Source organism: Oncorhynchus mykiss, chromosome Y (assembly GCF_013265735.2).
Source record: "Oncorhynchus mykiss isolate Arlee chromosome Y, USDA_OmykA_1.1, whole genome shotgun sequence".
NCBI classification, from domain to species: Eukaryota; Metazoa; Chordata; class Actinopteri; order Salmoniformes; family Salmonidae; genus Oncorhynchus; species Oncorhynchus mykiss.
In genome coordinates this window covers 16,603,987-16,617,907 of record NC_048593.1, presented here as the reverse complement: position 1 = coordinate 16,617,907, position 13,921 = coordinate 16,603,987, and the positions used below count along the sequence as shown (strand labels likewise).

At 45.9% G+C, this 13,921-nt stretch overlaps 1 protein-coding gene across 1 annotated transcript in view; it reads right to left on the bottom strand.

Moving 5' to 3' along the window:
* Window positions 1-2,769: 2,769 nt before the first annotated feature.
* The window catches only part of LOC110509333 (whirlin-like), a 153,771-nt gene continuing 142,619 nt past the window's right edge, over window positions 2,770-13,921 (bottom strand). Inside the window, exons 8-12 of the mRNA XM_036967240.1 lie at window positions 11,231-11,302; window positions 8,179-8,722; window positions 7,801-8,069; window positions 7,116-7,238; window positions 2,770-3,897 (exon numbers count right to left, since the gene is read on the bottom strand). Of these exons, the coding sequence (XP_036823135.1) occupies window positions 3,715-3,897; window positions 7,116-7,238; window positions 7,801-8,069; window positions 8,179-8,722; window positions 11,231-11,302 (1,191 nt within the window). The 3' untranslated portion in view covers window positions 2,770-3,714. The remainder of the gene's footprint in view (window positions 3,898-7,115; window positions 7,239-7,800; window positions 8,070-8,178; window positions 8,723-11,230; window positions 11,303-13,921) is intronic.

The following is a 13,921-nucleotide window of genomic DNA, read 5'->3' as shown; positions in this document are numbered from 1 at the left end:
ACAATCTAGACCGGTTGCGGCCACAACCACACCTCATTTCAAATGTATGAAGAAATAGGCTACTCTTATTTGTATGCCTAGCAATCCACAAATGTACACTGTTTATAGCACACATTTACATGTCTCAGTCACAAATGACAGCTCCAATAAGCCCGCTATGGTGAACGAAATGTGAACGAGAGACTTGCAGAATTATGATTTTTCAGTTAATCGTTCGGCGTTAGGGGGTCATGTGTGCTCTGGGCATTACTGACTCAAATTAACGAAATGAGTCGAACAATTTGTTCTTTTGACTGAACGAGCTGAAAAAAATCTTAGTCAATAAAAAGAGACAAACTTCCCATCACTACCTTGCACACCCCCTTTCCCCCTCTCTCTCCTAGAGAGGAAACAAAATAATCCTCTTGTTCCTCCTTCCTCTCTTCTTTCTGATTGGCATGACTCCCTCCTCATTCCCGTATGTATGTATGTGGGTGTGTGCTTTGTGTGCGTGTGAGAGAGAGTGTGTGTGCGTGTGAGAGAGAGTGTGTGTGCGTGTGACAGAGTGTGTGTGTGTGTGTGGTAAAACGGCATGTCTGCGTGCGTGTGCTGGTCCACGTGTGTGTTCTGGGAGTGTGTCTCAGAGAGAGCTTCTGTAGCAGTTCCTTTTCCCCAATGCCTCATTACCACTTCTTAGGCTTGTAATTACTAGGTGACACAGGTCCCAGCAAGCCCTCTGCGCAAACACAAACACTAGCGTTGCCAGAGAGGGCAATTAAATCACAATCATCTCCATTACTCTTCACTTGAGGACACGATTGCAGAAAAGCGGAGCGATTAAGGGACAGTTACACTTTGAAGTATTCTTTTGTTTTAAGCATATAAGATTAGGTTTTTATAATTCATAGATTATCTTTATATATATATTTTTGTTGTATGTACATTTGTTCATTTGTACACATACAAAAACAAAATGGCATTGGAAAATGGTGTTTCCCCCTGCCTCTTCCTCTCTGCTGCAAGGATGACGAGCCTACGTCCCACCCTGTTCCCTATTTAGTGCACTACTTTTGACCAGGGCCCAAAGGGTTCTGGCCAAAGGTAATGCACCATATCGGAATAGGGTGCCATTTGGGACACAGTTCGTGCCTCTAACGTGTGCGGTTGTCTCTCAGACTGACATGGATTAGGAGACACCGACCGCAGACTGACCACTGTAGGAGCACATCTTCAGCTAGAGCTCTAGTGCCGATGGCCTCATTGTCCAAGTGTCCAATTGAGATCCACAGAATGTAGCCACTAGCCAACACAGAAAGAGTGACAGCACATGAGATATAGATACACACAGGCAAGAGAAGGGATTGCTACAGGGAGTATCCCACAAACCAAGGTCACAAGGACTGTAGAAGTCCATGATCCAAGGGAGAAATCTCGGTAACACTTTACTTGACACCCAGCGTCATAGCACGTTATGACACGGTCATTACCATGTCATAATATGTCATAACACTATCATGACACATATATTTAGACCTGTGTTGACATATATTGCGTTATTCTATGGCTGGTTATGACACCTACATAAGAGTGGTAAAACTCACATAACCTACCACACAAGGTAAAATATTCCATTACACCAAAGCCTACATGTCAACAGTATCTTTATGTTGTAAACTCAGCAAAAAAAGAAACATCCCTTTTTCAGAACAGTGTCTTTTCAAAACGAATTTGTAAAAACCCAAATAACTTCACATATCTTCATTGTAAAGGTTTTAAACACTGTTTCAATGAACCATAAACAATGAATGAACGTGCACCTGTGGAACGGTTGTTAAGACACAGCTAACAACTTTCTACTGACTCTGAAAAACACCAAAAGAAAGATGCCCAGGGTCCCTGCTCATCTGCGTGAACGTGCCTTAGGCATGCTGCAAGGAGGCATGAGGACTGCAGATGTGGCCAGGGCAATACATGGGAGACAGGACGGACAGCTGATCGTCCTCGCAGTGGCAGATCACTTGTAATAACACCTGCACAGGATCTGTACATCCGAACATCACACCTGCGGGACAGGTACAGGATGGCAACAACAACTGCCCGAGTTACACCAGGAACGCACAACCCCTCCATCAGTGCTCAGACTATCCGCAATAGGCTGAGAGAGGCTGGACTGAGGGCTTGTAGGCCTGTTGTAAGGCAGGTCCTCACCAGACATCACCGGCAACAACGTTGCCTATGAGCACAAACTCACCGTCACTGGACCAGACAGGACTGGCAAAAAGTGCTCTTCACTGACGAGTCGTGGTTTTGTCTCACCAGGGGAGATGGTCGGATTTGCGTTTATCATCGAAGGAAAGCATCATCGGACTGAGCTTGTTGTCATTGCAGGCAATCTCAATGCTGTATGTTACAGGGAAGACATTCTCCTCCCTCATGTGGTACCCTTCCTGTAGGCTCATCCTGACATCCAGCATGGCCTCCAGCATGGCCAGCGAAGAGCCCGGATCTCAATCCCATTGAGCACGTCTGGGACCTGTTGGATCGGAGGGTGAGGGCTAGGACCATTCCCCACAGAAATGTCTGGGAACTTGCAGGTGCCTGGGTGGAAGAGTGGGGTAACATCTCACAGCAAGAACTGGCAAATCTGGTGCAGTCCATGAGGAGGATATGCACTGCAGTACTTAATGCAGCTGGTGGCCACACCAGATACTGACTGTTACTTTTGATTTTGATCCCCCCTTGTTCAGGGACACATTATTCCATTTATGTTAGTCACATGTCTGTGGAACTCGTTCAGTTTATGTCTCAGTTGTTGAATCTTATGTTCATACAAATATTTACACATGTTAAGTTTGCCGAAAATAAACGCAGTTGACAGTGAGAGAACGTTTATTTTTATGCTGAGTTTATATCTTTTGCTTTTAAATTACCATTGTTATAGCAAACATGTTGATGTCAGACATTCACCTACCCCAATGCTCTGTTGCTGATGACTGGGATGAATGAAGGAGCAGATTTCAGGAGCAAGACAAGACACCCTCTTATTGACTGATGACTGATATAAGGGCATGTACGTGATAGGCCTGTCTGGCTGATATGATTATGATGGTCGTAATGCTTCTTGACAGTGTCATAAAGTGTATTTTCTCAGTTCCAAGTAAAGTGATACAGGACGGTTTCAGAAACAAACTTTCAAACGAAAGGAAACTTCTTGGCAGGGAAAAAACTCTTTTGAATAAATGTGGGTTTTGGCACTCTTATAACCAGCCATAAAACAACACAATATATATCACAACATGTGTAACCGTATGGGTCATGACAGTGTTATGACCATATTATGACAGTGTTATGACAAGTCATGTCAGCTGTTATGACATATTATGACATGGTTATGACAAGTCATGTCAGCTGTTATGACATATTATGACATGGTTATGAATGTGTCATGAAACTGGCTGTCAAGTAAAATGTTACTGAAATCTCATGGGTGCAACTCAACTTAGAGTGCAACTGTATCCGCGTCTAGTAGAGTAGCTTAAGCTTGAATTAAACTGAAGGATACTAAGGTGGAGGGACCAAGGGTAGTTGGTAGGTGAACCCATGTAAAATACAGTATGTAGGCCTATGCCACTTTGCCCCAACAGCCCCCCTCTCCTCTCTACCTCTGCTGTGCCTATACCTCGTCCCTTCTTTCTCCATGACAAGTCTCTCTCTCTCTACCTCCTCTACTTCCTCCTATAGCGCCACGTTGAACTCAGTGACCAGGAAGTCCACGTGGTCCCTCTCGTTGGTCTTGAAGGCCTCTGCGATGAGGCGTGCGGCGTCCCTGTGCTCCCGGCCCCTCAGGGAAACCCCGTTCACCTCCAGGATCACTTGACCCACCCGCAGCTGCCCGCAGTTATGCGCCGAACCGCCCCTCTGAGAGAAAGAGAGAGATTGTGGGAGAGCGAGAGAGAGGAAGACCAACAAAATGAGTGATGAAGAGAGCACAAACAGATGTCAAATGCTCGTTGGCAATTGGTCACCATTACAACTGCTAACGAACCAGGAAGCAAAAGGACCTTTGTGAGCTCATCTCTCACCACAGTTCCAGTCCCTTAAATGCCATGCATTATCTGCATGATTATCACTATACGTTTTGTTATTTAGAGCATTATTGGTTCTCTTTTTTTACCGAGCCGGCCACAATTACCCCCGGCCACTGGAGCGACATGGAGATGCCTGTGATAGGGACTGCAGCAGCAGCAGCTCAGGGAGAGTGGTACGGAGTGATAGTGGCCGCAGCGGCGCCTTCACTCTACAGGGCTACTGGCCTGGAACGTTCACCACATCGTGGACTGCGCTGACCTGGGAGACTGCAGCTACAAGAGGAAAACTAACGTTACTACTAAAATACTATTGTAGTGCTGTACAGGGCCCGGGGAGCACCAGACGGACCTAGGTATGATTCCCAAATGTATCATCCTGAATGAAGCAAACGTCTTAGGTGTTGTGAACGGTTGTGAATACTCTATATGTGCATACGTGTGAGTGTGGTGTGGTGTGAGTAAGCAATCGTTCAGGAATGTTGCTAGGGTATGATGTGAGCCCTGTTTACAGTCATTGATATGGCTTGTAGCTCTGAGTCTGCGTCCCAAGGATGTGCTTTGGTCAAAGGTAGTGCACTACATAGGAAACAAGGAGCCATTTGGGAGGCATAGCTCCATAGGTTATTTCGAGCCAATTAACGCCCAGTCCTATATTAACCTCTCTGATAATGGCATGGGTTCTTCACTGGAACTACAGTGGAATGGGAGAGGTTGATTGGACCATCCGACCCCCCCCCCCCCCCCCAACCAATATCAATGCTGATGAGGCCGTGTCCCCTGTGACTGATTGTGGACACTGTGATATCATGGTAGGGGAGCGTGGCAGTGCCACGTTGATATGAAAATCAGCCTGGTTGGCGAGCACGCTCGGGTACCTTGTGCCGACTCCCAACTCCTAAGATAGTGAAAAGCGGAAAAAAACACATAAATAAAGAGAAAGGGGGGATTAGACAAAAGAGAGGAGAGCGCGTCCATATATCATGGCTCATGCATTTTGTCTGTGCATTTCCATTACAGCCGTTGATGAGGAGAGCTACGGTCCCGGAATTAAAACCCACTCATGCCTGTCTGTCGCTAGCCCGCCTCTCTCTCTCTCTCTCTTCCTCCCCTATCTCCCCTTCTCTGCACCCTTTCTCAGTCCACGTCCCCTTTATTATTAACACACTGTATAACATATTCTGTTCTGTCTCTGTATATCTCTCACCCCTCCCTCCCTCTCCTCCCTCTCCCTCTCTCCCTCTCTCCCTCTCTCCCTCTCCCTCTCTCCCTCTCCCTCTCTCCCTCTCTTGCTCTCTTTGATTTTGAATATGCTGATTTCCCAGCAAGAGCCTTTGTCGCTCTCCTCGCAATCAGTGGCTCTTTTATTTTTCATTAGCCTTTCACGCCATTCTCACCAAAGCATCTTTCGAGCTGGGGCTTTCAGTGGTTCACTGAACTCCAGAGAACAGCACAGCTCCCTTCCCAGCCCTCCTCTCTCCTCAGTCTTTATGCTAATCAATAGAGGCACAGACAAATCAGAGCAGAACAGAGCTAGAGCCAGACTCACTGTTATTACCCTCAGCTTCTTATAGCTGTGGCCTTCAGCCAAGGTGGCAACACTTTTATTCCACATAATGGTCAGTGCTCTCAGTGGATGTACTCTTTCAGGTAAAGGGAGAGAACATGCTCAACTTTTATCTTCTTGCGTAAACAAACTAAAGGGTGCTTGGAACAAAGCTAAAAACATTTTGATGTACTCTTAGAGTAATCCATTCATGTCAAGCACCTGGCAAGGTTTAAACATTTGGGGTATCTCAGATTGTTCTGGCAATTTTCATGTAGAAACTTCATTGGGAGGGAGGATGTTTGACCTGATTTTGATATTTTACCACTTTTTTTTATCATGATGAAAGGGGCCATTTTAGGCCCTTACCTCCTGTAACACCCTGTGATCCGAGAACTGTACACGATACAGACAACACCTTGGTGACGTTATACTGCTCTAACATATGCAGTATGTCTAGATTCGGAAATAGAAATGTTCACATTCATTTATTCAACATTAAATATATTAATAGTGACATCTCAAGAGTACAATTTTGGATTTTGTCTTTTTAAGACATTATTTGGAACAATATACGTACTCTACAAGTACATCACATTTCCAGAGAGGCTGGAAAGTTCTGATCCATTTTATGAGCACCACCATATTTGAGAGCACATAAGAAGCATAATGTCACCAAGATGTTGTCTGTTTCGTGTACAGTTCACAGATCATAGGGTCAAACAGAAGGTATGCATAGGCCTAAAATGGCCACTTTCATCATTAAAAAACATGTGTGAAACAAATGTACAAAGCCAATCAAAACATCCTTCCTCCCAATGACGTTTCTATGTCAGAATTGCCAGAACAATTCGAGAAACCAAAAATATTTTCGGGCCATCTTGAACTAGCCCCCAACAGACATCTTACCTCAGCCACAAGATCACAGGGTTTATGTTCGACCCTGTTGCCATGGCTACTGCAATATTTGAATATAAACCCCTCCCTCTTTGCAGCAGTTTCTCACTAGCATACCAACACAGAACGTGCCACATGTGGAGCGGAAGGTAGCCTAGTGGTTCGAGAGGTTAGAGCATTGGGTCAGTAACCGAAAGGTGGCTAGTTTGAATCCCAGAGCCAACAAGTTGAAACATCTGTCGATGTGCCCTTGAGCAAGGCACTTAACCCTGATTGCTCCAGAATTGCCATTGAATGGCAGACCCTGGCTGTGACCCCACTCTCTGAGGATGAGACATTTCCAATAAACACTTGTGTTCTGAAGGTTATAAACCTCTAAAAGCTCTGTTTGAGTTCTCTACTTCCAGCATGTAAACGCAGACTGATCTGACAGAGGCTGCGTTGCGTAGCCAGGTGTTGAAGAGGAGGCGGCACGGACCAATGACAGCGCAGAGTCGCAAAACAGTACCATGGTTGGATCATTTCTGACAGGTGCCGGGGATTGCCAGGCAAACTGTCATTTTGGAGATGACTTGAGATGGAGGGATGTTAGGCTGTTTGACACCCACCTGTATGGTGACGATGCGTGGCAGGGGCTGGCGTGTGTTGGCACCCCCTTCGATGGCGATGCCGAGGGTGCTGGCACTCTTTGCCACCCTCACTAGTGTGGAGGTGGGCTCCAAGAGACCCGGCTGCAAAAAGACAGAGAGAGAGAGGGTGGATAACATAACTCAGCTTTTTTACTCAGATATTCACCTTGGAGAGTCTGCCTGGTCTGGCCATGTACACTTTTCTTTTGCACCTTTGTTACCTATTGGTCCACCCATTCAGTTTGGAACGAATCAACAATTTCCCTTCCACCCAACCACCAATCAGCAATAAGCATAAAGGGACAGGCAGAGGACACGAGAGACCTCTACTGCAGTATGAGATATGATTGAATGGATGAGAAATCTTTGAAAGGACACAGAAATGAGTCAATGAGCAAAGAAAGAAAAACTATGTGCACAAAAGAGAGAAGAAAACACAAAGAAATCACAGTTAGGATTGAGAACGAGCCCCAAGACAAAGGGAGAAGTGAAAGAAGACAACTTGGCTCTATTTCTCTTCTTGTCATTCTTGTCACTTTTGGCTCCCCCCCCCACCATCCATCATCCATCCATTCATCCACCAATCCATCCAGTCAACCCTCCATCCATCTCCCTCTTTTCTCTCTCTGTGTCTTCACTCTTCCCGCTGGTGTGTCCTCCTCACCGGTTTGGAGGGGGTGTCCCCTCCTGCCCCCTGGGGATGTCGTGGGGGGCGTATGCGGCCGGGACGAGGACTGCTTTCCTTGCTGAAACGCCCTGACTCGCCAATGTCCACCCCACTGTCCTCGCTCAGCGTCTGTCCACTGTCTGACAGCTGGGACAGGTTGGCACCTGGGGGGTGGGGGGATGGGTGCAGGAGGTTAGAGACTGGCATAGGGACACACTCAGGTAGAAACACATACACCCATGAGTACACATAGACATGCACTTCCTCTTATTTGTGTAACCAATCCTTTGCGTCCAAATCAGCTCTCATGGTTTTCGGAGTCCAACTTCCAACCTCCTCCCTTCAGTAATCCTGGCTGTCCCCCATGCCTCTTACCTCGTGCCTGGGGGAGTGACCGCACCTCGTTGACATCAGACTCTGCATTGGGCCTATGGACCTCCACCATGACAAAGTGCTGTTTGTTGGAGCCAGGGGAGGACTTGTCCTGGCTGTGGGGAAGCGGAGGGGGTGCGAATGGGGCAGTGAGCGGCGGCGGAGGGGGTGGAGATGGAGAGGTGGCGGCAGGCTTGGTGGTCCTAGTAGGGGACTGGACTCGGGGGAAGGGGCCTATAGGGTGCTTGTTGACCATGGAGAGCTGGGCAGTTGCCATCTCCTCCTTAGGGGGGGCAGAGGGGTCCCTCTTAGGGGGGACTGAGGTATCCTTTTTATGGGGGACCTTGGGTGAGGAGGGGGGTCCTTGCTCCCCCCTCTGGTCAATGGGGGGGTTACGGGAGGGGGCGGTGAAGTAGAGCCCAGAATGGGAGGATTCGGAGGAGGGAAGCTTTTTGACCTGGTCCCGTCTGCTGGGGCGTCTCTGCACCCCTGGGGGGGGTGGGGGTTTGAAGGTGGGGGGAGATTCGGACGTGGAGTGCACCTCATCCTAAGGTAAGAGGAGAACAAATAAATCACATTCCCCTCATCCCATAAAACACTCATATACTACAGCTCATCTCATCATTCCACACACACACACACACACACACACACACACACACACACACACACACACACACACACACACACACACACACACACACACACACACACAACCAACTGTCACGCCTCAGAACTCAACACAACTGAATTAGTCAGGCCAGGACTCAGTTATGGTCTTTGTGTAACCTCAGGCTACACCTTCCCAGTCCGCGGCAACAAGCTCTCCCCTCCAACCAAAACCAACGGTGAAATGAACAACGAAAACAGCAACATGAGTGGCCAGAGAATGAATGAAGTGATTGGTGAAAATAAATAATAAGAGAAAGCAATCAGAACTAACACAAATATGTTCTGGCTGAATGGAGTTCAAGTGTTCTTAAGACTCTTCAGGTCTCTGCTTTCTGTGTCCCACATTACATCACCTTGGAACCAACACAACCTCCCATCAACATCGGTTACCGTTGCTCTGGTAACCGTGGTAGGTGATTATAGCTTTTACCTCAGGTGTCAAACAGAGAACTAGTTCCTCCTTAGTAAGGAGGGAGTAGGAGGAGGAACAGGAAGAGGGTGTGAACTAATATCTGTCTGTAAACAGACTCCTCCACAAGAAAGAAAGAAAGAAAGAAAGAAAGAAAGAAAGAAAGAAAGAAAGAAAGAAAGAAAGAAAGAAAGAAAGAAAGAAATAAAGAAAGAAAGAAAGAAAGAAAGAAAGAAAGAAAGAAGGCTATGTATATATATATACACATATTATGCTGTTTAATATACAGTGGGGAGAACAAGTATTTGATACACTGCCGATTTTGCAGGTTTTCCTACTTACAAAGCATGTAAAGGTCTGTAATTTTTTATCATAGGTACACTTCAACTGTGAGATGGAATCTAAAACAAAAATCCAGAAAATTACATTGTATGATTTTTAAGTAATTAATTTGCATTTTATTGCATGACATAAGTATTTGATCACCTACCAACCAGTAAGAATTCCGGCTCTCATAGACCTGTGTAAGGACATCAGGGATAAAATTGTAGACCTGCACAAGGCTGGGATGGGCTACAGGACAATAGGAAAGCAGCTTGGTGAGAAGGCAACTACTGTTGGTGCAATTATTAGAAAATGGAAGAAGTTCAAGATGACGGTCAATCACCCTCGGTCTGGGGCTCCATGCAAGATCTCACCTCGTGGGGCATCAATGATTATGAGGAAGGTGAGGGATCAGCCCAGAACTACACGGCAGGACCTGGTCAATGACCTGAAGAGAGCTGGGACCACAGTCTCAAAGAAAACCATTAGTAACACACTACGCCGTCATGGATTAAAATCTTGCAGCGTACGCAAGGTCCCCCTGCTCAAGCCAGCGCATGTCCAGGCCCGTCTGAAGTTTGCCAATGACCATCTAGATGATCCAGAGGAGGAATGGGAGAAGGTCATGTGGTCTGATGAGACAAAAATAGAGCTTTTTGGTCTAAACTCCACTCGCCGTGTTTGGAGGAAGAAGAAGGATGAGTACAACCCCAAGAACACTATCCCAACCGTGAAGCATGGAGGTGGAAACATCATTCTTTGGAGATGCTTTTCTGCAAAGGGGACAGGATGACTGCACCGTATTGAGGGGAGGATGGATTGGGCCATGTATCGCGAGATCTTGGCCGACAACCTCCTTCCCTCAGTAAGAGCATTGAAGATGGGTCGTGGCTGGGTCTTCCAGCATGACAACGACCCGAAACACACAGCCAGGGCAACTAAGGAGTGGCTCCGTAAGAAGCATCTCAAGGTCCTGGAGTGGCCTAGCCAGTCTCCAGACCTGAACCCAATAGAAAATCTTTGGAGGGAGCTGAAAGTCTGTATTGCCAAGCGACAGCTCCGAAACCTGAAGGATCTGGAGAAGGTCTGTATGGAGGAGTGGGCCAAAATCCCTGCTGCAGTGTGTGCAAACCTGGTCAAGAACTACAGGAAACCTATGATCTCTGTAATTGCAAACAAAGGTTTCTGTATCAAACATTAAGTTCTGCTTTTCTGATGTATCAAATACTTATGTCATGCAATAAAATTCAAAATAATTACTTAAAAATCATACAATGTGATTTCCTGGATTTTTGTTTTAGATTCCGTCTCTCACAGTTGAAGTGTACCTATAATAAAAATTGCAGACCTCTACATGCTTTGTAAGTAGGAAAACCTGCAAAACACTTGTTTCCCCACTGTATATATACAGTTCTAGTCAAAGGTTTGGACACTACCTACTCATTCCAGTGTTTTTCTTTATTTTTACTATTTTCTACATTGGAGAAGAATAGTGAAGAAATCAGAACTATGATGTATGTATACTGTATATATATAAAACTGCATATCCGTTGTTTCCTCTCAGTCTTGTTGTTTTTTTCCCTAACCCTCCATCTTCTGCTCTGTCCATCTTAATGAGGTTGTGGGTCTGGGTCTTACTGCAAGGCTCACCAGAGATATGTCAGGCAGCGCATCCAGACTCTCCTGAGTATCCCCCCCATTACTCTCCACCGTACTGTCATTCTGAGAGAGAGAGAGAGAGAGAGAGAGAGAGTAAGAGAGCGGAAAAGAGAGAGGGGGGAGGGGAGAGAAAGAGAGAGAGAGGGAGAGAGAGAGAGAGAGAGAGAGAGAGAGAGACGAGGGGATAGAGAGACAGAGAAAGAGAACATGGGGAGAAAGAGAGAGAGAGACGAGGGGATAGAGAGAAGAAAGACAGGGAGAGAGCAAGAGAGGAGGGAGAACGAGGGAGAGTACGTGAACAGATGACAAACACAGCTGCTTGTTTATCCCAAAGCAAATGTTGATCCAAATTGCATTTCGTAGGAGTTGCTCCATCTCTCCGTGGGAGGAAAAATAACTCAATATCATTCTAAATCTACCTTCCAATCTCAAAGTTTTGGGAGGTAGATATAGAACAAACACACACCTCTTTACCTCTGTATCGCACCTTCAAATCTCTATGCTTGGAACGCAATACCACAGGTGGGTATTCGGCACAGACACACGGCACACAACCAAAAGTGCAAACACACGAATTGGAACCAAAGATATCTGCATGGTGTTGTTCACTGTTAGTGAGTTCAAAGCAGCAGTGCCCTTCATTAAACTCTACCTGTACCAAAACAAAACCCTACTAATTATACACTCACTATCGGCACGGGGATTACTTACCTCCATCTATCTTGCACATGTGCATGGTGAGAGGAAGCTGTTAATTTATATGTGTTTGTGTGTGACAGAGAGAGTGAGAGAGAGAGAGTGTGTGTGTGTGAATGCACACGCATGTGATCAGCTGTCAGTGTGTGTATGTGATTGGGTTTGTGACTGTACACCTCATTTTGTGTCTAGTTGATAAATCCAATTTGTGATCCCCCAGACTCACTAATCTCTCCAAAACAGTAGCAGCAGCATTCAACTGTGACTCAAACATAAACAACTATAAGCTGGGCCACAGTCCAGACCACACACATGCACATGCACACGCACACACAAACACATATACACACGAACACACACACACGCATATACACACATACAGGTCTGGAGGTCTGGCCTTGTCCATGGTGTACTATGGTAAGACAGCTGCAGCTTATCTCAACTGTCCAGAGTGTATTGAGTCTGTGAATCTGTGTGTGTGCGCATATGTGTGTGTGTGTGTGTGTGTTTGCACATGCCTTGGTGTGTGTGTGTACGTGAATGCCTGTTTGTTTGTTTGAGTGTGTGTGTGACATAGCTAGCTGGTTAATAGTGTTGTTCTCTGGTTTGCGCCCCAGAAGGAGACATCAATAGTGGACAGTCTGACTGTCTGTAATTACTCCGGCAGAAACAATGTGTGTGTATGCACTGCGAATAGGGAAACACATACACACACATGCATGCAAGCACACACCAGAATGCATGCTCATGTATGACGAACCTACGCACACTCACATGCGCACATACGCAGACACGCACACACATCAACACACACAGTCTTGTTTTACTAACCTTGTGGGTGGACACACAATTCAAAATCCTATTTTCCCTAACTCCTAACCCTAAAACCTAACCTTAACCCTAAAACCTAACCTTAACCCTAACTCCTAACCCTAACTCCTAACCCTAAAACCTAACCTTAACCCTACAACCTAACCTTAACCCTAAAACCTAACCTTAACCCTACACCTAACCCTAACTCCTAACCCTAACTCCTAACCCTAAAACCTAACCTTAACCCTACAACCTAACCTTAACCCTAAAACCTAACCTTAACCCTACACCTAACCCTAACTCCTATCCCCTAACCCTACACCTAACCCTAACCCTAAAACCTAACCTTTAACCCCTAACCCTAAAACCTAACCTTAACCCTACACCTAACTCATAAACCTAACCTTTAACCCCTAACCCTAAAACCTAACCTTAACCCTACACCTAACCCTAACTCCTAACCCTAAAACCTAACCTTAACCCTACACCTAACCTTAACCCTACACCTAACCTTAACCCTAAAACCTAACCTTAACCCTAACTCCTAACCCTAACCCTAAAACCTAACCTTAACCCTAACTCCTAACTCTAACCCTAAAACCTAACCCTAACTCCTAACCCTAACCTTAACCCTAACTCCTAACCCTAAAACCTAACCTTAACCCTAACTCCTAACCCTAACCCTAAAACCTAACCTTAACCCTAACTCCTAACCCTAAACCTACACCTAACCCTAACTCCTAACCCTAAAACCTAACCTTAACCCTACACCTAACCTTAACCCTACACCTAACCCTAACTCCTAACCCTAACTCCTAACCCTAACCCTAAAACCTAACCCTAACCCTAACCCTAACTCCTAACCCTAACCCTAAAACCTAACCCTAACTCTAACCCTAACTCCTAACCCTAACCCTAAAACCTAACCTTAACCCTAACCCTAACCCTAACTCCTAACCCTAACCCTAAAACCTAACCTTAACCCTACACCTAACCCTAACCCTAAAACCTAACCTTAACCCTACACCTAACTCCTAACCCTAACCCTAAAACCTAACCTTAACCCTACACCTAACCCTAACTCCTAACCCTAAAACTTAACCTTAACCCTACACCTAACCCTAACTCCTAACCCTAACCCCAAAACCTAACCTTAACCCTACACCTAACCCT